The sequence below is a fragment of the Lates calcarifer genome, linkage group LG10 (assembly GCF_001640805.2).
Source record: "Lates calcarifer isolate ASB-BC8 linkage group LG10, TLL_Latcal_v3, whole genome shotgun sequence".
NCBI classification, from domain to species: domain Eukaryota; kingdom Metazoa; phylum Chordata; class Actinopteri; family Centropomidae; genus Lates; species Lates calcarifer.
The window spans coordinates 26,927,770-26,952,372 of record NC_066842.1 but is presented as its reverse complement, the minus strand read 5'-3'; the positions used below and the strand labels follow the sequence as shown (position 1 = coordinate 26,952,372).

The 24,603-nt window shown below is 40.3% G+C and overlaps 1 protein-coding gene across 3 annotated transcripts in view; it reads right to left on the bottom strand.

Annotated features, from left to right (window-relative positions):
* Nucleotides 1-441: 441 nt before the first annotated feature.
* The window catches only part of carmil2 (capping protein regulator and myosin 1 linker 2), a 53,205-nt gene continuing 29,043 nt past the window's right edge, over nt 442-24,603 (bottom strand). Inside the window, exons 32-41 of one of the 3 annotated variants that reach the window (XM_051073651.1) lie at nt 16,082-16,185; nt 12,116-12,998; nt 10,165-10,269; nt 9,251-9,287; nt 8,784-8,852; nt 7,358-7,617; nt 6,654-6,789; nt 6,058-6,147; nt 4,842-4,955; nt 442-4,742 (exon numbers count right to left, since the gene is read on the bottom strand). In XM_051073651.1, coding sequence (XP_050929608.1) covers nt 4,171-4,742; nt 4,842-4,955; nt 6,058-6,147; nt 6,654-6,789; nt 7,358-7,617; nt 8,784-8,852; nt 9,251-9,287; nt 10,165-10,269; nt 12,116-12,998; nt 16,082-16,185 — 2,370 coding nt within the window. In that variant the 3' untranslated portion in view covers nt 442-4,170. Of the gene's footprint in view, nt 4,743-4,841; nt 4,956-6,057; nt 6,148-6,653; nt 6,790-7,357; nt 7,621-8,783; nt 8,853-9,250; nt 9,288-10,164; nt 10,270-12,115; nt 12,999-16,081; nt 16,186-24,603 lie in introns of all 3 variants that reach the window. The other 2 variants (XM_051073650.1, XM_051073652.1) reach the window with 2 other exon arrangements.

Here is a 24,603-nt window from a genome sequence, read left to right as displayed (position 1 = left end):
TTGATAAACATAATTCTGATAAGAATGATTATTGATTAATGTATTAATGATGTTCATGTTTTTGATATCAGCTCTCCGTGGCATCTCTTATGTAAATGAGGCATTTTAATGTTTGAGGGAACATAAAAAACATATGTATCATATGCTTACAAATTAGCTGGTTAGCATCTAGAGTAACTGAATATGACATATGGATGAATGAACTGTGCTCTGAATACGATGAAAAGATATTTTGAGAATCCTGCTGTTTCTGGTTTGATATCAAGGGACTAACTGTGAATTGCCAATAAAAACTCAGTAATTACTTGAGTATTGAGGTAAAAAATATAATATTCTTACCAGAGTCTCCAAGCTTTATGTAAGAATTATAGGAACTTTACAAGACTCCTAAATAGAGAGAGAAGACATTAAACAAGAGAACCAAAATAAAGAGAATACAAATTTATGACACAACTCAATCAACTCTTTAATAATTATTAACAAGTATAGGTATGGATTTACACTCTGTTCATAACTTTGTTTTTGTTTGCTTTATGTATTTTTGTACATATTCTGTGCGTGCAAGGCAAATAAACATGACGGTAGAAAATAAACTCTACCCCAGGATGAGACGGAGGCTCAGGTCGCTGACAGCAGAGGGAGCTGAACTGAGGTCTGCTCTCACAAAACACACACCACTCTTTACTACCACCCTGAGAGTTTGATAGACTGGATACACTCATGTTGTTATCTCACACAATATCTGATCATACTGTATATTGGTCCTTTATTAGGATCTTATCTGGTCCTCCTGCGATATGATGGACATGATGGTTACACCGATCAGATACAACATTAAAACCAATTACTGGTATACATTCAGTTTATATCTACACACACACACACACACACACACACACATATATATATATATATATATATATATATGAGTGTGTGTGTGTGTGTACACACACACACAGTATATATAGATATATACTAAACAGGTAACTGGTTTTTATGTGGTTTAATCAATGTGGCAGATCAGTGTATATGGTTGTCTAATGGAATGAGTGAACCTGAATTCGATATGTGACATTAACTGAATGTCACATTCTGGTGGGATTTCACAGAAATATGCAGAAACATGCAGAGTTTTAGTGTCCCATGTGTAAATCTGAAGGTTCTAAAAGGCTTAATGTGAAAACATATTGACAAGGCAAAATCAATACTCTAAGAATAAAATTTTGAACATTTTTCCACATGGATGGCATGATGGGACTTGTAATAAATAGTGTAAAGGAAATGGATTTGAAATCATGGTCAGTATAATAAAAATCAAAATAACCAGAAAATTTAGTTAATTTTTGAATTGTACATGTTTTTACAAGATGTTGGGAGCCACACAAAAGCTTATATTTTATGTAGATTAATTTAAGCCTGGCTTCAGACCTCCAAGTTGCCACCCACTTCACTGAGTGATTCAAAGGTCTGCTGCTGTGCTTCTGAGTGGATGTTTCCAGTCAAAGCCTTTGTGAGCAGAACTTCAGTTGGCATAATCAAGCACTCAAAGAGACAGAATCGGGACACATATAGTGACAAATGAGGATGATGAGCGACGTAGCTACTGAATCTACTGTAAATGGATTGACTGAAATAACAGCCCTAAAATGAATACCCTGCACTGAGGTTGTTTCTTGAAAAGCAAGGTATTATCACTCTTTCACCTGTTGGTTTTGAGTTTATCGGCTGGTCCATCTAGTACGTGAGGAAATGGAATTCAAAGCATAATGGTGTTTTCCTCCTTGATGGTTTTAACAGAGGTTAAAGTCAAACAAACAGAGGCTGGAGTTGACAGTGACATTGCTCACTGTATACTGAATACTCACTGTGAACTACTAAGGTCCTGCAGCGATGTTATCATCGAGCACTGTTCACCATACTGAAAGAGTGAATCAGTGGACCAAGTGGGAATTACTGCCTTGTATGTATGCCAAACAGCAGTAAAATGCATCCATGCTGGTGACAGCTGGATATAGTGACCTGGTGAAGACACTGCCAAAGTAATGAAAAAAAGAAATAACAACTACATTATGAAAAAAATGAGCGCTGCTGATGGGTCCGCTCCTTGTATATGATTGCATAGCGTAAGTTACAAAAACGCCAGTACAATATCATTTATGGCATAATTATAATCATATATGGATCAGTGAAGACTGTTGCGAGTATGATAACCATTAAATACAACTCACTATATAAACAATGATCATGACAAAGCCTTGTGAACGCTGTGAGCTTTCAGCTTTAAACCAGTGATGGACCATAGTAACTTTCTGTTATCTCCCTGAGCACAGCACTTTTCTCTGTAGATTTCCATAAATCTCACTGATGTTTATTGAAAGGAATTCGAAGATTAACTATGGGTTTGGTACTGCACTTTGGTACTGGTTTTATCTCATGGGAAACTAGCTACCTCAGCAGTCAGTAATGCATATTTATGCTAGCAGGACAGCTTATTTTCTGCCTGCCAGTGTGGTAGCTGTTAGAGACTGCGATGTAAACTGCAGGACCTCAATAGTAACAGTAAATAGTTGAATGAACACACTTGACATGTTGCAAAACAGATGACTTTGATTGATATTATATAACTCAGCTTCTGTTTTGACTGAAAATGACAGTGAGTGGATGATGTCACAGTGATTGGTTTGGAGCAAACAAAGAAAAAAAAAAAAAAAAAAAAAAAAAATCCTCCCTTCCAAACAGCTAATAACAGCCAGTGTGAGACTGAATAGCAAATGGCAGCTCAATCTGAATTCAGGCTAATGACAAAAAATAAGCAGAAAGGGAATTAAAAGTAAAACATCATGCAATCAAAATTTTGACTTATTACAATTAAAACATTTACCAATTAAAAATAAATGGGAACAAATGACCATACTGTGTCTTACTGTAGATTAATCATTTGAATGTAAGTTACAGTGAAACAGTAGTTGAAGAAAACTTTTTCCTGAAACATGGTTATCTTCTGGAATTGAAAAAAAATTTAAAAAAATAAGGCAAAGTGAAAAGACATAAATTACATCATGGAGCTATGGAATTATAATGATCACATCTATGGAAGTAAGCAGGTGATATAAATGTGTATTTGACATGATGTGATGAAAGCTAACATGATGAACTACACACATATATGTGTTCTTAAATGTGCCATCCTTTTGTGGAGAGGCATACAATAAAGTTTTCACATCCACCCAGCTCTTACCATTTCACTCTTCTAGCTGATGCTAGCTGTGTCCCATTTCAGACTCCTTGTCTGCCTTGGAAGGACTCCACTCACACTGAGTCTTAGAGAGAGATGTGTGAGGACTGAATGCAGAGTGAGTGTTAGAGCTGGCACAGTTGCATATTACTCAATGCAAAGATGCGAGTGGATGTAGATTTGCCCTGGGTGGTGTGAATTGAGGCTGAGAGTTAAACAAGTTAAACAAATCAACTTGAGTGAAAAATCCCTGTTTATCCTGCAGCTTTATGACTTCATTTTGTCAGTGTATGCAGATGAGAAAATAGTGAGTGGAGCAAAATAACACAAATTAGTCCGTTACTGACATCAGTCAGAGGATGAGTTGTTGACACAAACAGACGAACTCTGAATATGCACGGTTGGTGTGTATGTCGCTAACTAGCTACAGCCAACCTCTGTATATTTGCTGTTTGGGGTAAATAAGCACAGACTGCAAAAACAACCCAGCTGTCAAAATTGGATGAATCTGGAAGCCTCACACAAACAAAACCAGATGCCATGATTGGCTCCTCCTTATCAACTCATGGAGTAGAAAAACAAGTTGTCAGCAATTGAAGATTGTTAAGTTGTCTTGGAACTTTCAAAAGTTTTGTTGTTCTGGGCTCGTTACCAAACCACTGGATGGTTTATGCAGTCTGTCACCTGCAGAGTTGTTAGCTGTAAGCTGGCAATAAAAAATAGCACCAACCGTGTGTACTAAATAATATTCATTTTTCCGTCTTTCAAAGAGAACACCCCTGACATGGGACACAGCAGCTGTTTTCTACAGGAGGGTACAACTCAGGTACCCCTCAGTACCCTCCCAGTTCCTGATCTCAGTGATGTCACAGACCCCTCCCTCCTCTATCTCCCACGTGTGTCTTTTTCTCCTCAGGTAAGCCAGTCTGTGTGTGTTATTCAGACAGAGGGGGCTCAGTTCTTTGGTCTGCTGGCTCTGCCTTCACTGTGTGCTGTTTAGAGATCACCTCTCCTCTCTCTTGTGTGCTGTTTCTTGGATCCATTGTGGCTGGCACTGTGCCGGGACTCTTCTTCTTGTGGGACAGGGGACTCACTTGGGGGTTTTCTGGGGACTCAGATGCAGCTGGGATTGTGCAGGGAGTCTTGTCTTGGGGTGATGGGGACACGAGCAGTTTTTCTAGAGTTGTGCTGGGGCTCCTTTTCTGGGATGTGGGGGTTACAGGAGGCTTTTCCAGGGTTTGGGATAGTGCTGGAGGCCTCTCCAGGGTGGATGAAGCTTTGTCAAGGGCTGCAGCTGGACTGAAGAGTCGGGACACTGATGCTGCTTGTTGGGCCTGAGTTGTGGAGGAAGGACAACCTAAACCTGGGGCCTCTTGCTCTCCTGGAGAGGGGTACTTGGCTCCAGTTGCAGTTCCTCCACAGCCCATCCTTCCTTTCCCTGCCTTCAGCTCTTCCTTCTGGACAGCGTCCTTCTTCTCTTCAGGTGTCTCTTTACCTGTGTCTCTGGCTGGGTGAATGAAAGACATTGAGACCAATGGAAGAATATTTTTAGAAAAACGAAAAACGAAAGGAAGTTATGAGCATAACTGACAAACACCTTTCTCACCGTCCAGAGCTCTTTGTGCTTCCTCCCCACTGGATGGATCCTCGGTGCAGGTGGGCAGGTCCCCCCTGTTTTCACGGAAACGGATGGGCGACCGCTGTAACACTGCCTTCAGCTCTGAGAGAGATGCAGAAAGAGACAGAGAGGCTTCAGAATTATTAGAGACCAAGAGTTAATCTTACATTTTCCATGTGTGTGGAAACAAACTCTAAATGGCAACCATACATTACAAGATATTTGTCTTTGACTAAAGATCTGGATACAGATGCATACAGATACAACATACATAAACACACAATGCATGGACATAATAAAACAATCAGTGCATAAGTATGTATTTTGGATTAAAACACACTTGTACATTGAGTATGTTAAAATGTCATGATGCCCTGGACACAGTGGACCACTGCACAAGAAGAACTGCTCATCCTTGTGGTTTGAATATTTAAAGCTGTGTTAATCCAGTATTTATATATTAACAAAAGTTGAATCAGCTAATAATCAAACAGCAGCAGGTGGAGATGCAGTGGTAAACTGGGAAAAAACAGGACAGAACCTTTTCTATGTTGAAATTAGCTGTTACTAGCTACATGAAAAATGTCTTTTAGGCAACTCATTCCCACGAAATTATTTTTCAGATGTTCCTCTGCTAGGGGAAGAGGTAGGTGCAGTGGTAGGTGCTGTCGCCTCACAACAAGAAGGTTGTGGGTTTGAGCTACAGTTCACCCAGGGCCTTTCTGTGTGGAGTTTGCATGATCCCCCTGTGCCTGTGTGGGTTCTCTCCGGCTTCCTCCCACAGTCCAAAGACATGCTGGTTACCTGGTGACTCTAATTAGGTGTGATGTGATGTTGTTTGACTATATATGTCAGCCCTGTGATGGACTGGTGATCCATACAGGGTGTACCCTGCCCCTCGCCCAGTGTCAGCTGTGATAGGCTCCAGCCCCCCCCCCCCCCAGCCCATAAGGATAGGCAGTATAGATAATGGATGGATGGATGGAACACATTACCGTTCATCTCCTGCAACAACTCTGTGGCACAACAATACTGCATATTACTGTACTTTCCTTACTACTTTCCTGATCATCATGTGAAAGTTAAAGCTGAGCGTTGGCCCATCATCAGCCCACACAATGTCATGTTGTAGGATCTTACGAGTAATTATTGGTTTTAAATTCCTTATATTTCAAGTCTTCATCAAACACTAACTAAGCCTCACCTTGTGTCATGGCCAGAGCGTCCTCATGGACGGACACAGCTCTGCGTTGTGGAAGGGGCTTCATGTGTTGGCGTGTCTTAGGAAGACTCTCTGAAAGTATGCAAATGCACACACACACACACACACACACACACACACACACACACACACACACATATATAGACTATATTGTAACATTGTTGCAAATGATATGTAAATTTATCTATTTTTTTATTATTATTTTGGGGGGCTTTCTCAGCCTTTATTAGATAGTGACAGTGGAGAGAGACAGGAAACTGGGGAAAGAGCAGGGGAGAGACATGCAGCAAAGGGTCGGCCCAGCTGCTCAGGGCTTGTGTCCATTCGGTCACCGGGTCGCCCCAAATGTTATCCATCTCTACAATGTCGTCTCTTCTTCAGTGCTTTCACAATATTTCACACCTTTAGTATATGTAATATTGATGACTGTCATGTTACAGCTGTCTCACTCAGATCCTCCTTCTATATACACACCACACTGACTAGACCACACCTGATTCTCATAACCTCTGAATAATATGTCAGCCAAACCTAATTTGGAGGAAATATTTGATTTTAATGAGATCAGTAAGACGTACCGTCTGTCACTGATTGTGCTTTCTCAGAGCGATCCTGTGCACTGGGACCCCTCCATGGAGAAGGAGCTGGAGGAAGCAACTCTTTCCTGGGGGACAGAGCTGAGGCTGCACCCTGGGGACCCTCCTGGCTTCCATTCTAGGGATGAAAATCATAAGGTTCTCAGTGGGGTGTGATGTAAACAATATGACTGCTATGTCATTACTGATTTGAGCATACAGAGACACAGAATAATTGTACCAATGAATGGTGATATTAAATAATGTTATTTATTAACTCCAGTTAGCTAAAATGACAGCTGTAGTTTTGTTGCATTGTGTTGTGTATGACATTTAATCTACTATCCATGATATAAATGAGTTGGAAAAATGTCAGAATCAGCTCCGAGGTGTACCTAATAAACTGGCAACTATGTCTGTTTAATTATATTTGATCATTTCAAGACAAAAAAAGGAGGAAACAGACACATTTATTGTTTCTCCCACAAAACCCTGAAACAGCAGTTATTGTGTAGCAGTTCCTCTGTATATCATATTACCGAGAACTGCATAATCATACTGATTTTTTTGTTAGATTACATTCTTACATGTTCATGATCTTTGAAATGTTCTTCTCCATGGCGTTATTCTTTTAAAACAAATAACTTTATTTTTTTATTTTTTATTTTTATTATTTTCCCAGCAGCAAAGAGGGAATGCTGTGGTACCTGTGCTGTACTCTCCCCTGGCCTGCCATCATGTGTGTGTGCTCTGAGCTGGACTCTTTCTGCTGAGCTGCTGGATGGAGGAGCAGAGGACGCATGAACTCCTCCCCCCGCAGGAGCAGTTGGGGTGGGCAGGGGAGGTTTGGCTGCAACGGCAGGTTTGGGTGGCAGGGGGCCAATGGGGCGCTCAGGGAGGGCGGGTTTCGGGTGAAGGGGAGGGTCTGGTCGAGTGGGGTCCAGTGCTCTAATAGGATGCCTCGGGTCTGCTGGAAACAGAGGGTGAGAGATACAGCAAGTGACTTGTAGCTACTCTGTGAGTGACACAGGCTGATCCAATCAGTGAATCCGAGTTGGACAGATGTTCAGGCAGATGCAGAATACAAAACCATGGCACTGCAGCAGAGACCCTCATGTAGTTTCTCATCACAAGCCTGGAGACATCAGGAAGGCTGTGCTACACAACACACTGCAACATCACACAGCTCAGGCCAGGGGCCATGTTGATGATGTCATTCTCTCTTTCCTATGTTGCACTTGCGTTGCTTCTGGTAATTCTGATGCAACAATGTATTGTATATTACAGAGACCAAAAACAAACATGAAAACCTAGAATTATGAAGTTATATGGTTTATGCATTGTGCATTGTAATGCTGTACACACAAGTATCCTGAATATGTGCTCTTTATGTTTTACTGTTATACATCTTTTATGGTAACCATGCAGACAGGTTAAAGCATTATTGCTAACAGAATATAAATGGTTTTTATCCCTGAACCTCTTAAGACTTACAGAATAACTCTAGTCATATTGTCAACAAACCCCATGAAAAGACCAGTACCATCAATGTGTCAGTCTGTCTCCCAGTACTCTCTGATGTCACTATTCTGTCTGTGGCTCTCAGCTCCAAGCCCACTAGTTCCTACTGAAAACTTAAATATTTGAGAACACTTCAACCATTTTTAGTTTCATTGTTTAAAAGGTTCAGTAATTTCCTAAAACAGGTGGCCACCGTAGTGTTTAACAGACGGGGGAAACACATTTGGTGCTATAGTAAGTATTTCCAGTAGCAGGACAGTGTATGTGGAATTGAGTCAAAATAAACTACAGTGTGTGTTTTTGTGATAATGAAGTAATGTGTCACCCTGTGCTACAGCGTGGTTCATTGATGTGTTTTTTAAACACTTTTGGACAACAATGGAGCTCTATGGCACATAGGAATAAGAAATATCAGGCTTTGGATGCATGCACGCACACAGACACACACACACACAGACACAGACACACACACACACACACACACACACACACACACACACACACACACTCCTACCTACTTGTTAGTAGGATCAACTCACCATTGGTTTGACTCTGCACATGGGACTACTGTTATTATTTTGATTTAGAAATGGTTGTAGATAACACTGATACCTGATGAAGTGGACATGGTTCTGGGCTTCATGTATGTGGGCGGAGGTTCAGGTTTGTCCAGGATAGCACCTGAGGGACAGAATATTATACAGCTGAGAGGCAAGTTTAATCTAAGCCGTGCATGTAATGAATTGAATATAAACACTGGGCTCAGCTGAAGTAATTCTAATTAAGTCTCACAGCTATAGGTGGTAGGCCTCCAAACAGAATCTGGTGATGATAACTCTCTTAAGGAATTTTATCTTTCACCATTGCATCATCAGCATCAGCATTAGTTTGAAAACAGAATGAATCCACACATATGTGGATTATACGGTTCATACGGAGTGTAATTACTGAAGAAAAAGAAAATAGACAAATCCAAAGGTACTGTCAGTCCAGGTATGGAGAGGGGTATAAAATACATGACATTAAATGACTGATGTGTTTATAATGAAGACACCATATACAAAAACACACACACTTACCTTCAGAGTTGGCCTTTCTCAGCTCCTCATCTTTATTCTACAAAAAACACATTGGACAATATTAAACTACCACAACATTTGATGAATAGAACAAAAAGTCATTTACTACAAAGGACAGATTAAAGGATCATTCTGGTTTATTACAACTTGGATCTAATGAGTGTTGTTTAGTCCGTCCTTCCTGTCAGATATGATACCATTGTACTTACCAAGCTAATTGCTGGGATCTGGGAACATGGTGAAATCACCACTAGTCAGATAATCAGACAGGTTGGAAACAGTCTATTCAGATTATATAAACTGAAAGTGAGTGCACTTCAGATGTTGGTGATAATCTCTCACTACACAGAAAAACTGGGCTCACACAGCTGCAGCAAGTAAAGTAGTCAAAGTTGAAACACAAAGTTAATCTCTAAACTGTGATGGATGTTTACAACAGACAGTTTGGGTACTAACTTCACCTTTGTTTCCTTGTTCAAGTAAATTTTTTGAATCAAATATATGTGTCTTTGGGACAGCACGTGCTAGTTTTAATTTCTACCACAATGTGAGCTGCTGCACATGCAGCACATAATGTGTGTACATTACAGTGTCACCCCTGTTGTTAAATGTACACAACCTCAGTTCATTGAGAACTGGCCAAACACCCTAATAACTTGTCAGTTATTTAACATACACATAACACATATTCAGGACACGTATGTCTCTCAGTAATAGGAGGCTACATCACATCTTTATGATGTGATTTAACCTCCTACTTTTCAAGTAACACGCATATTTTAGAAAAATAAAAATAAAGACAAGCAACACTTTTTGAATTATTTATATTTAAGAAAAAACTCAAACCAGCATGGTCTAATCCTGGTAAAAAACAGCCAGTGGGGTGTGTGTACAGACACTCACACCCATCCTACCTGACTTGTCTTGGTGTCAGCAGGAGGAGTTTTGGCCACGCCCATTCTGTGCAGCATCACCTGGAGCCTCTGTTCAAAGCTAGGTGTGCTCTCAGATGCATGTTTCTGGAAGACAGTGCACGGACATTTAGAAAATTAAATGTAAACACACACACACACACACACACACACACTGTAGCTGTAGTGGTGTTCCTGATGTATTTATGTTAAATAAATGAGAATTTGTGTGAATTTCAGCGCAAAATTTAAACACCATCATTTTGCTACAATAATATCAGAAATGTAAACCAAACAGATGGAAATATCAACATCATATAAACCCAACAGAGAAACGCTGGTAGCTGACAGATGCTGTGCAGTCCTGTTAAAGGACCTGCAACACTCTTCACTGCTGCCAGGATTCTAAACGTCTCCAGCAGCCACAGTTTGAGCTTCTGCTGACAGATGCACTCGCATTCACTTACAGATAAGTTCTTAGCTCCTGTTACATCTCTTATCTCCTGACTCTATCAATTTGTGCAAGAATCTGATTAGGAGCCTGTTCAATCCTCAGTCTAGACTAGCACAGTGGTTTCCATGTTGTAGCCCTTTTACTATTAATGAGTTGTACTAATGACACCTTACATTCATATGAACAATTCCAAAACATTGGTTTCTGAATGTGTTTCCTGCCCTCAGACCAGTCATGTGACTATAGTAGTACTGGGTTCTAAAATGACTGTACACTCAACCCATAATAATAATAAAAAAGTATCATGTATTGGCACTGACAAGGGCATTTAATCAATAATAATCAATATTATTAAATAAAACAATGATTTCATCAGCACAGCCAGGAATAACTTTCTGGAAATAGAGACAAATAAATAAAATCAGTATAATGCACATTTCCACAATAAGAGTCATATCATCCTCATCCTACTCTGCTGCTCTGACTTTTACAGCCCTGCACACCCCCTAATGTGCTTTTAGCTAATTTGGAGGATTAGACGTCTGCACAGGTTGACAGTGGGCAAAAACAATGCTGCAACAACGCTAACAGGAGAGCCAGGGGGATGTCAGTCTGTACACATCCAAACAGACCTGAAGCTACAGACAGATGCAAAATTTACTGTGGTGGAGCTAAAAGCAGTGGGGACAGAAAATATTGTGGATACGGTTGTACACATAAACTGCAGGAGCTAGTATAGCTAGCATCCTGGCTAGCATTATCAAATATTTTAGTGACGTTAATCTCTATCACTGTCAATGTGCTCACTACAGACACTTAGCAATTACCCCTGCTTCCATGCTGCTTGTATTATTGTGGTATAATGAGATTTTCCTGAATGAGGGGTTAGTCCCATCACCTCTCTCAAACTGGCTGGACACTGGAGAGTTCCTTGAACTATCTGAACACAAGCAAAGGAGGGGAGTCGGTTTAAAACTGGAAGTGGATGTGTCTTTCCCCTTTTGACACAGAAATGAACAGGAACTTTGGTCAGGCTGCACCATGAGAAAAGCTCTTACCAGCTAAAATAATGAGCTGGAGGTGTTGAATTTCATCAATGGTATGGAAAAATAGAAAAGCAACAAGCAACTGCAATTAATTAGTCTTTGAAAATCGTATTTCTGTTAAGAGGAGCAAGCATGACTGTGTTGTTCTGCTGGTGGTATTAGTGAAGTTGAGTAAAGTCACTATGACAACAAGCAAACATGGAGGAAGTGTTGAGGTTACATTATCAGAATCAACAACTCATGGGCTAATCAGAGAGCAGGAAGAGGTCGTTCTATGCTAAAAAATACATAGAAAACTGGAGCATAGAAATACAGGTCTGTCTCTAATACAAGCCTAATACAAGTCTTGTGGTGTTTAAGAATTCAGTTTTCTGTTTGTTGGTGTTTCATCCATCCGTCCCCTCCCCCCATCAGATAATCTGACTGTGTGTGTTCAGTGTAGTGTCACACTGACCTTGCTCTGTGAGTTATCCTTGTCTTCAGGCTCCAATCCGGTCAGCAGTATGAGACTCTGGCTCTTGCCTTCTCTCAGTGACCTTTTGGTCACCTTCAGTCTCCTCTCTCCATAAGGAGTCCCCCCCAACTTCATCTCCTTCATCAGCACACCGCTCATCTCCTGCTCAGTTAGGGGGGAAGTGACCACTGGACTGGGGGTGCGAACCACCTTTTCTTCCAGGTTGGAAAGCGTAGCAGACATGAGGTCAGGGCTTGTGGCGATGGTGGGGTAAGAGGGAGCAGTCTCACTGGGAGGCGTTGTCATGGTTAACGTATTGGCAGGCGCCATCACTTCCCTCGCATCGCCTGCAAGACGGTGGCCGGTGGCAACGGTTCCTTCTGTGGTGGCGGCATCATTAGAAATGTTAGCATCCTCCACTGACCTTGCCCCTCTCTCCTTCTCTCTCTCCTTGTCCCTCTCCCTCTCTCTCTCCCTTTCTTTGGCCTCACGGAGGGGTCGAATAAGGTCTGCAATGGAGGTCCTTTTGACCTTCACCCCCTCTCCTCCTCCTCCCTCTCCCCCTCCTGCCTTGGGTGCTCGGCCGGCTCGAGCCCTCTTGAAGGCAAAGAAGTCGCCAAACTTTTTCTTGATGTTTTTGGTGGGAAGTGTGGTGGTGGTGACAGAAGAGGGGGCGGGGGGAGTGGAGGATGTAGAGAGGGGTGGAACATCAGTGGATGTAAAAGATGTGTCAGTAAATGGGACAGAGGGAGAGGTGACAGTGGTGGTGGTAGAAGAGGTGATATTCTCAGACGAAGAGGAAAAGGGGGTTGAGGCAGAGGGGGTGGAGCTTGACTCTGAGGGAGTGGCTTGGGCAGGGTTTGACTCCTCCCACTGGCCTTTTCTGCAGCAGGGAGACAGCAGAAAGAGCAACAAACAAGAAGAGACACTCAGTACTACAACTACTGCTACAGGACTCAAGACACATGCTCAGTTAAGGTACACAACTAGACATCATGCAAACAGCACACAGAGCAAGGACGCCTCTCAGTTATTACTATGCTCCACCAGAGGCCTGGTATGGCAGTGTTGGTCAGTCTGTCAGTAAGCTCAAAACTTTGGTCCAGAACAGGTTATCTAGATGACTATAGGCTTGATTACCATGAAATCTGGTCTTGACGTTAATTGTCCCCTAATTATTTTGATTATCCCCTGACCTTACAGGTAGCACTACTGTCAGGTCAATATTTCTGCAACAAGAAGTTCCTCAAAAAGTAATTTGCTTGAATGAGACCTAATATCTTGGTTCACCCAGAATCTTGCCTGCAGCTCCACCACAAGGCAAAAATGTAAACTCTGCATGCATGACATCTCTAAATCTAAAAGCAGACAGCCACGATATTTGCAGAGCTCATTCAGTTTTGTCTGTCTGACAGAACCAAAGCACCTGAAATGGTTCTGGGCTGTGAAGCAATTTTGGTGTAATAACATTAGGCATATAGTTCTCTTAATCTATCCATGAACAGAGCAGATATGCTTCCATTTTAACCACTGCTGCTGCCTACACCAGTTGGGGGTGGGACAGTTTTTCTTTTTTTTTCTCCACTTACACGCAGAGCTACAAGATTATGTATTGGGCTGTGAACTCTGTGCTGCTCTCACCACGTAGCTGGTGTAGATAAGGGGTGAAAACAAATATGTAAAATGGACGCCAACAGCAGCCCGGTCTTCACATTATATTCAGCGTCTGACATCGCTACACAGACATGGAAAGTTTCATTTGAGTCTAAATTGTCAATGGATTCTATGTATAAACTCAGTTTGGAACCAGATCAGATCAACCTGCATTAATGACCATGAGAGATGTGACCTCTGTGTGCTGCAGACAGGGTTTGTGTTTATTTTGAAGGTAGAAAATCAAAGGGGAAGGAGGGGTGTGTGTTGCCATGTCTGGATTCTGTTCTGTTTAGACATAGACCTTAGTGGGTCAGCAACTAACTGAACAAACATTTATCTGCTGCCCTCTTAGTCCAAGTTTAAAAAAAAAAAAACTATAATACAGAGGGATGTAAAATAAAAGGAAAGTGCTGTTCCACCATGAACCTCCAGGGGTTGGGCCATCAGAACTTTTTGTCATTGATAAATTGCAGTTTATTTCAACCAGGTGTATTCCCCATAAATGTGGCTATTGTGGCTCTATTGCTTATTACTCATTTTGTACTCTCCACATCCATTGCAGAGATAATGTTATCTCTCTCTTGTCTATCTATTGTACAGAATCAGTTTGTATCAGCACACAGCAAGATCTCTGTTGGCACACCCTAATGACAGGACTCTCCCTGGAGAGCTGTCTGCCATCATCGTGACATCACATGTGACAGCTGTGGGAAAATTTACATCATCAGTGAGACAAGGACAGCTGTGTGGGAACACCAGACCAAAATCTCATCCAATACACAACCACTTCTTATCATGTGATCATAGTCACACTTAGGTTATGTGATTACAACTTAACCAGTAACATTCACTGATGAAAAAGATAAAATGTGTTTGAAAGCTATGGAAGCTAATTGAACTGAAATCAACAAACTGAGTCAGATCCAGAAGAGAATTCAGACAGGGAATGTGTGTTTATGTGGTGTTACACTGAAGGGACACAGGGCTTGTTAAACATTACAAAAACATTCACGGAGTCATGCAGTCTACACATACAGCTACAAGGCTGGAATCACAAACACAATTATTACAAAACAATATCAGTTATCAGGAGAGGTTTAGCAAAATAAAATACACTTTAAACAGTAGAAGCTCTCTGTTCACTCATCAGTTCCAGTGAATAATCTTTGCTTAAATTAATATTCAAATGTATTGCACATTACAACTGATTAGTTATTAGGAATCCAGTTGGTGGGAGCAGGTTTTTTGACTGACAATAATCAAGTGCATGGCATGTTGGATTCAGCCTAGGCTTCTTGTTTATATGACAGTTCAGAAATCAGCTATACTGGAGAAAGAAGACTGCAACCTGGTAATTTAAGTCATGCAATCTTACCAGTGCTGTGGCATCGAAAATATGTCAAATGTGAAGGCACGTGGAAATTTACAGATACTTCAAATATGGGTATTGGGACAGACTCTGCTACATTACAAGAAGCTGATGTAAAGCGGGGCATTGAGGGGAGGTCTAACCACAGCAGTGGATGTACTGAACCTGAGGCTCCAAGAACTGTAACTGCAACTGCTCAACAGTGCTATAATATAATCCAACTGGGCAACTGTCTGTGTTAAAGTACATTCACTAAAGTGCTTATTTTTGCCACTGACAGGCTTAGATTGTTATTGAAAATATCTGATAACATGGATACGATTCCTACAGAGATAAATTAACCAGAAAACAGCCACTCTGTCACTACCAGCCTCCACTGATAAAAACAGGCATTTTACGTCGCAGAACATGGAGGTTGCCGGAAAACCACTGCCTCGATCTGTCAGTTGGTTTGTGTTATTGTGTGACTTTCAGTGGTGGAAGAAGCATTCACTTTCTTATGTAAAAGTGCCAAACATTAACACAGACAAACTAACAACTCTGAGACTGCTCGTTTCTGGTTAAACAATAATAAGTAGTGGGTCCTATTCCACAGAGTCTGCCATTTTGTGCCACCATGTTTCCACAGCAGCCCAGAATGGACAATTGATTTTCCACTTTGAAAATCAGCAACAGTACCAGGTCTGCTCGCTGATTGGCTGCCATAGTCAATCACTGTTTGAAACAGGTGATTAGAGGCAGGAAGTTGATCGGTATTGTCAGTCAATCATGGTTTTCAGTCAATATTAAATTTCAAATTGATATCAGTATGTTAAATTAATTCAAGCCCTGTTGTTAGTACATATTAAAGATTTAATTCCAGTGCCCTAAGTGGATGTTTGGGAATGAGAGAACAAGTATGTGTGTGTGTGTATGTGTGTGTGTGTGTTAATTCAACTCACAGTGCATAGTCAGGGAGGATTTTCTTGGTGAAGAACTCCTCTACTCCTTCATCCACTCTTCCCATCGCCTCACTGGCCTCATTCTCTACTTTTGACACTGGCTCCTGTAACAAATAAACACCACAATATAACATACAGCATGTACACCTTGCATTGTGTGTGTAGGTGTGTGTGCCTTCTCGAGGAGAAAAACAGACACAAAATCCAAATCATAAAAAGAAATAATTTAGTGTGTTTCTTTAAACTAAACAGTGAAACATCCTCAAATACACTATAATGACAAGTGTCATTACATATGTCTGTAGTATCATATTTATGGTTGACAATATAAAACACCCTGGTATTCATATTGACCCACAACTCTCTTTCAGCCTCTACATACTGTTATTCTGGTATAAAGTTCCTTTTGATCTGAGCAACTTACGGTCATAAATTAAATTCATAACAACTTATATTTGTAATAACATTGTCCTTGCTTTCCTTGCTGTCTATTATGATAATTAGGAATGACCTTTTCTTTTCTCAGCATAGAATAGTTTGTGAAATGTAATGATTTGCCTGTGTGTGTGTGTGTGTGTGTGTGTATGTCCATCTACTAACATTTTTAATATATGACAACATTTGATTTGACAAAAATGAAACCTTTAACACACTGTATATTTATACTTTATCCTAACACAACTCATCGTCCCATGCATCAGCTGATTTACATTTTTCATCATCAGGGGAACTGTGGATTTTGAGATGGTTTTGAAATGGACCTGCTGCTATGGACTAAGCAGTTCCAGTAGTTCCAGTTCAGGACAATTGTCATGTGTAAGCATTGTTCTAACTGGGTCAAGCCCAGCCTGCAGAAATTCACTTATATTAGTTCACTGGATTTGCAGTTTTGTGTAGGTGTACAAAGCCCTTTGCTCGCCCTTTACATGTAGTCGTCATTTTTCACTCCTCTGTCTGTATTTACATGTACAGTAGCTGCGCACTGTGACAGGTCACTTTAATATCATGAAGGCATTTCACTGGAAAATAGTTATTAGGTTTTAATTTAAATGTGTTCTGACTGAGATAACGTGGGCACCATGCCACAAGCCATAATCAATTATTTTGTTGATTCAATAATAATTTCAGTCATTTTTCAAGGAAAATGCCAAATATTTGCTGGTTTCTGCTTCTCAAACATGATCATTTACTGCATTCACTTTTTTGTCACATGTGATAGTATACTGGTCTTTGGGTTTTGGACTGCGAGTTAGACAAAACAAGCAACGTGAAGATGTCCGCCTGGGCACTAGGAATTGTGATGAAAACTTGTAACCAATTTTTTAAATACATTTTTTTTTATTTTGTTCTTTGTTTTTTGAATAAAACAAACAACAACATCAGGTTAATCGATAGTGAAAATGGTTCATTAGTTACAGCCCTAGATTGTTTATCTGGTCAAAATAACTGCTACAAATATGAACATGAAAAAACTCCAATTTCAGTTTATCTGGTGTGACTGCAGGACCAGCAGAGGGGGAAATCATCTTTGAACCAGTGTTAATTTTGTCACAAAAAGTATGATGGAAGATAAAATGTTGATGTATTTTTCACAACAAAAACAAGACAAAAAGACACAAAGAGAAAACATGAAAAAACAGACAAAAATGAAACTGAATTAACTAATTATTTTACTACATTTTAATGCAAAGTCTTAACATCCTACATACATCTGCAGAATCACATACTGTAGCTCCTGATGTTAAATATGTATCCTGCTAAATAATAAGATGTTTTTTCCCAGAGGATGTTTTAGCTGCGTAATCTGTTCTTGCACCCTGGTTTACAGTAAAGTAACATTACTGGGTCTTGGAAGGAAATTTTTCCTGTGCTCATCTCAAGTTCAGCAATATTTCAGTCAAAAGGTGAGAATGAATGATGTTGCTGCTTTCCACTTGAGAGCAAATAATTGCAGCAATGCTAGGATGACAGAATGACCTGTTCAAGGTGTACCCTGCCTCTCACCCAGTGTCAGCTAGGACTGGCTCCAGCCCCAAGTGACCCTCAGAGGATAAGTGGTATGGATAATGGATGGATGGTTGATGGAGAGTAAGTGTGTTGCATTACTTCAGAGCAGAGCAACATGGCACTGTGTCAGTATTTACAGTAGAAACAGGTAAACAGTGCCTTATCTGCTAACCTCTCCACTAACAATCATGCTATCTGCACACATAATTTGGTGGCCGTGTAGTGTACGAGTTAAGGTGCCTGCCATGTAACTGCAATGTCGCTGGTTCAAGTCCAGCAGGGAACCTTTGTTGCATGTCATTCTCCACCTCTCTCCTGTCACTTCCTGCCCTCTCTCTACTTTCAGTCTCTAATAAAGGCAAAAATTACACAAAAATATATATATTAAAATTGTACATATCAAAGATAGCAATGCTTATAATATAAACATTTAAACTGCACAAGTAGACTAATATGTCCAGTTTTGTAACAATAACTACAACTAAAATTGAACAAAAACAAATAATTTTTTCAGCAAAAGACTAGAACTATGTCAAAATCAGCTGCCAAAAGAAACACTTGGAACAATGCATGAAAGCCATTTCATTGAAATTATGCACGAATGCAGTATTTGTCTCCATCTTTCAGCTCTTCCATCTCTTTTTTATCATCCAATAAAAATAATGTGCCTCTCTTTCATTCTCTGCCACCTCCTTTACAGCCACCTGTCTCTATGTGCTACATGCCAACATGGCACTTTGTCACACGATTGTTGGCATAAAGACTCTCTCTCTCTCTCTCTCTCTCTCTCTCTCTCACTCACACACACAAACACAAACACACTAACACTAACATACACTTGTTACCAAGGGGCAACAGAGCTGTCTCCACACACCAATCTGCACACCCACACACCCATGTTGTGGATGTGTCAAACTACAATAGGTAAATAGGGAAATAAAGTAACATCTACACAGTAGCCCAGATGTACAGTAATTTATAACCAGGTCTGTTCAGTTGAATCTGTGTCCATGACACACAACATCCTATCACGTGTTTTTAGTTTTAACTGTTTACAGCGACAAATATTAATGCGGTTATGTTGGCATCTATAGCTCTGCATTAAGCTGTTCTCTGCTTACCCTGCAAACATGCTGAATGAACAGCAGGGGAGCAAGCACTAACTCTTCCCCTGGCTGCACAAACAGATGAGCCAGAGAAACGGTGCAGTGTACACCGCAGGCCTGACTGGGCAGACTAGAGCAAGTGGAAGTAAATCTATACCAGGCAGCATTTGGGCTCGAGAAGTTGGTGATACAGTAAACTGTGTAAGAAGAGTGTTATCTGCTGACTTCTACACATTATTTTATATCAGTAACTGACTTGATGTGATATATGTGATATGATATGCATCCTGATGATATGCATATAATGGGAACATCAGCACCAATCCCTGGTATCTTCTCTTTGCCCTCAGACTTTCTCTGTCCTCTTTCTGTGTTGTTTATTTAATTTCTGAACACCTGGTTGTACCACACCTGTCCACCAGATGCCCTCACAGAGTTTCCCACCTCTGTGAATCACACTGTAATCAGGGACATTCCTCATGGCTGCTGCTCCTTTGCTTATAGTTCCTTAGTAGACAGTGTAGTGGGAAGGTTGCCTCATGCACTTGCCAGATCCTCCTATGCTGACTTGTGTTCTAGCCATCTGTTACCTTGCCCGCCTCTTTCCTCATTCTGAGTGTTGTTAGCCTGCCTGCCCATTCTTCTGAAATACTGATGAAAAAGTCATTGTTATTGTCATTAAAATGATGTGATTGGTGTGCATGCTGATGGCTGATGGGTTGGCAAATGTCCTGTTCTAATGTTACGCTTTTGTAATAGGGGAAAACAATAATTGGGAAACCCAATTATAGATTCCTAGTCTGTGGCAGTGATACTGGAGACAGTCCTTGCATATATAGTTTGTCTCCAGTTTTGCCAGGAGAGGAAACCCTGTAGAACACGGGTGGAAATAGACTGCAAGCAGAAATAATGTTGTCACCACAGGATTGTCTTGGATTATTCTTCAGAATAGACCACTACATACAATAAAACAGTAATGACTCACTAGTCTTTTTTGTAAAAATGCAAAATAGTAGGCCCTAACGGTGTTTTTTGAAAAGGTCTTGAAATTGTGTCATTGTGGAACAGTGTTTTTCATGGCACCATGAATGTTTTATGTAGAACCATTTGAGCATGATTCTATAGAGAACCTTTGTAAAAGGGTTGCTTTTAGCAGCACAAAGGGTCGACTGTTGTACAAGTCAAACAAAATCTACAGGAATCCCTTTTTCCTAAATTCATTATGCTGGGCTGCCTTTTTTACATTAGTGTTCTATGTGTGCACTATATTAAAGCCACTACTCCAGCATAAACACATTTGTAGCCTTCTTCTTTGTGTGTAGGACCTGTGTATTTTAGTGTGTAAATGGTACGTGTTCTGCTCCATTTTCATCAGGGAACAGGCCTTTTTATCTACTATAGGCCTATGAAAAATGTGATTTTGCATTCCTCTTTACAGTTTGTTTGGACTGCTAACATGCAATGGTCAAAAAACAACACTATATTCAACACTATACTCTTCAAACAGTCAGAGAAACAGAAGTCTATGTGCACCAAACTCATTGCAAATCATTTTTCATTGCTTTCATAAAAAAATGCATTCAGTGACCACCTTTTCCAAAATCCATGAACTCTTTTCTCATTCATCAACAGACTGTTTTCATATATATATATATATATATATATTTATATATATATATATATATATATATATATATATATATATATAACTCTTAGCAGAACATTGACAATAAAATGAAATAATGATCATTTTAAAGAGCTGATTGCAATTTCAGCTGAAAGCCTACTCAGCTGTTCTATTTTTAGTCTCATTACCAAGAGACAAAAGGATTTGGAATGATTTTTTTTTTGGAAGCATTGATCACAGAAGGATTGGTAGGAAAAAAAGCAAGGCAAGGACAGGGAGAATGCATGGAGGACAAAGGAGAAGAAGACCAGGAGTAGTGGTTTCTGATGAAATAAGGGCCACAATTACTGATCATGTTGTAAACCATGGTCCTTCTTTGAGAGTGACTGGTTTAAGAGTGCAACCAAATCAGTTCAACAGTTGCATCAACAGTGCACATCCACCTGCAAAACAACAGGTGAGATGTCCCTCCTTCAGTGATAACTGAGTGGAAGAATATTTTCAGATGTGTAGGAAATTGCCGTTGACCTGGTAATTGGCAACAATATCAAGAAAGTTAATCGAAAGTTAACCTTCTTGGATAACTATGACCTGGATGAATGAGAATATTCACAGAATTGGCAACAATGTAATAAAACTGTGGGAAATTTGGAACAAAGTGCTGGCAGACAATATCACTTTTGGGAATGTGAATACAGTCAGCACAACAACAACTGCCAGAGTCCTAGAGAAACATAAAAGAAGGATGAAATAGCTGTACACTGTGGCATTTGAGAGAAACAGTGAATGTGTGAGAGAACTCTGGTATCAATATGTCCAGGTAAGATGTCTGTTCCATAACCAAACAGGGTACATACACAGCTATGCTTAATGTAAAGCACTGAAAAACTGTGGATTCACTGTTTTAGAGAGTAATGGAGAAAGCTGGGCAAACTGCACAGTATATTTGTCTTTGTGAATAAAGCTGGATTCAACCTGGCAAAAACATGCTGCAGGGGAAGAAATGCGATTGGACAGAGAGCGACCGTGGATAGCCCAGGCCAGAGAGGAGCTAATGTCAATGTGTGCAGCACTGGTCTAGTGATAGTTTGCAATTACACAAACCAGTCATTGGCGCTTATACAGAAAGGCTCCTTTCTTTCTTTCTTTCTTCTTGTGCCAGCAGAGGAGAAAAAGTTGAGGGGCAAGAAACTCCCCTACCTTCATTGTTGTGTGGGATAATGTGGCATTCTGCTGCAGTCACAGACTGATTTGCTGCATATCCAAGGGTGTCAGTATTATTCCTGCTCAAACCCAATGGGGTTTTTCTCTGCATGGAGGTAGAAGATTTATGACCACTATCCACATGACCAGATGTCCTTACTGGATACCATGAATGCAGGGTGTCGGGACACTTCTCCTGAAGACTGTCAGGGTTGGATTAGATATTAGATACTGATGCATTGCCAGAGAGGATATAAGATGAAATGTTGATGATACACACACACACACACACACACACAGTATATGTGTGTGCATGTGTGTGTGTATGTAATGATAGTAGCAGAGTTTTAGAATACAGGATAGCAGAAGCTTAACATAACAGGATGACACAGCAGGACACATATATGTGCAAACATACATACATATACACATACATACACATACATATACATAAATATTAAGACTGTCACACCTCAATTTAGTAAAGCCTCCAACCAGTTTTTTTAATTGCCCTACCAGTATCAGTGTGTCAGAAAAAAGGGTGTAATATCTGAAGGCTGTCTTTCCAAGAATAGTGTTTACTGCATATAGTGTCAGCCAGTCCTGAGAATGGCCGTTAAAGGTAGAATGTCTTGGAAACAGGAGTGATGATAAATAAGGAGGTAGTCCTTTACAAATTAGTAGATAAAAATGTTGATCTTGCCTAATTGAGAGGGAGGGCCAGCCCACCTTCTGACACAAGACACAGTGATGGGTGCCATATGGATCGTTTGTAATAAATCAAAAAGCTGAGTGATCCATCCATATGTTTAAGATAGGAAATGGGAGCATTTCTATAAATAACATCACCATAATCTATTAATGAGAGAAAGGTTGTTTTCCTGTCATAGGTGGGAGGCAGGACCTGTTCCTATACAGAAAACTAACTTGCATCCCCAATTGGCAACTTAAGTTGTCTATGTGGGTTTTAAAGGTAAGTTTATCATCACTCCAGATGCCTAGGTACTTATAATGAGGAACTTTCTCAATTAGAACACAATCTAAAGTGCAGATTTCAAGAGTAGCATCCATTTCCTTAACTTTTAACTCTTCTAGGAAGAACATAAGCTTTGTTTTATCTCCATTTAAAGCAAGTTTCTTCTTAGGGCATGCTGTAAGGAATCACACGAGAGTTACAGATTGTTGATGACTGAGTAGATGGAGGTTGCCGAGCTGTATAAAACAGTGTAATCTGCATAAAAATGTAAATTACATGTATTAACTGACCTGCCGATGTTTAATTAATTAATTAAATTAATATAAATGATGGATAATACCTAAGATAGAAGCCTGTGCAATATCCTGCTGTCTGAGAGTGTAAAGTGATCAACTGTCAAAAGATTTTGATAAATCAATAAAAAGAGATGCGCAATGCATCTTATTGTCTACAGTGGACACTATATCATTTAATACAAGGGTAGCACCAGAGACTGCAGGGATTCAGATTGGAATATTTGGTTAAATAACAAGTTGGTTATTGACTTGGGCCACAATTCTCAATAAATTTATAAAGTTATGGCGTATTATTAAAAAAGTGCATTACTACATATGGGGACCACTGCATCAATAAAACAAACATACTGAGCCAATAACTCCCACTTTTGCAGCTCTGGGCCAATAAAAACTCCAATATGATTGTGACATGTCCTGTAAATCTGTCACACATTACTCATTTTCATCATCAGCTTTGCTCAGGACACCCTTGGTGCCCAGCTCCTGCTGATGATTAGCACATCTAGCTAGCAACGATGGATACATATTTAAGTTCATTCACTTCATCAAGTGATGCTAAGCCCAAACCAGCTAAACTGAGAAAATGTGACAAGAGTTATCTCGAGTTTGGTTTTATTGAGAACAGCGATGGAAGACCAAAATGTGCCCTGTGCCCTTGGCTAAGCTAAAGTGGCATCTGATTACGAAGCACCCAGAGTTTAAGGACAAAACAAAAGTTTTTTTCCTGGTGAAAGGGTGAGGAATATATGTTCCAGAAAATACGAATGGTGAACTTCAAAGCACAGAGGGCTTCTTATTTAGTGGCTCAATAGATTGCAAAAAGTAAGAACCCACACTCTATTGGACAAGAACGTGTTCTTCCAGCGGCGGTTGAAATGTGTGAAGTTGTGCTTGGGACAGAAGCAGCTAATAAACTGAAAGTTATACTGCTTTAAAATGACACAGAGAGGAGGAGAATTGAGGAGGAGGAGGAGAACTTGCAGACATTCATTCACAGTGCTGGATAGACTTCATGTGAGCATTTCTATGCAGTTGGACAATTGACAGACATTTCATTGATTGTTTGGTGCACTGGAAGGAGACATTCTGGAGTCTCGCTATTCTGCAAGGAGGTGCCAGGCAGGACAACAGGTAAGGAATCCGACTTCTGGATGCTTTTATGACTGAAGCAAGACTGAGCTGGGAAGAATGTGTGGCCATTTGTATGGATGGTGCAGCTGTAATGACTGGCTGAAAGAGTAGAGTTACAGCGCGGATCAAGTCCATCAATCTGAGGATTATGGCTACTCACTGCATACTGCATCATC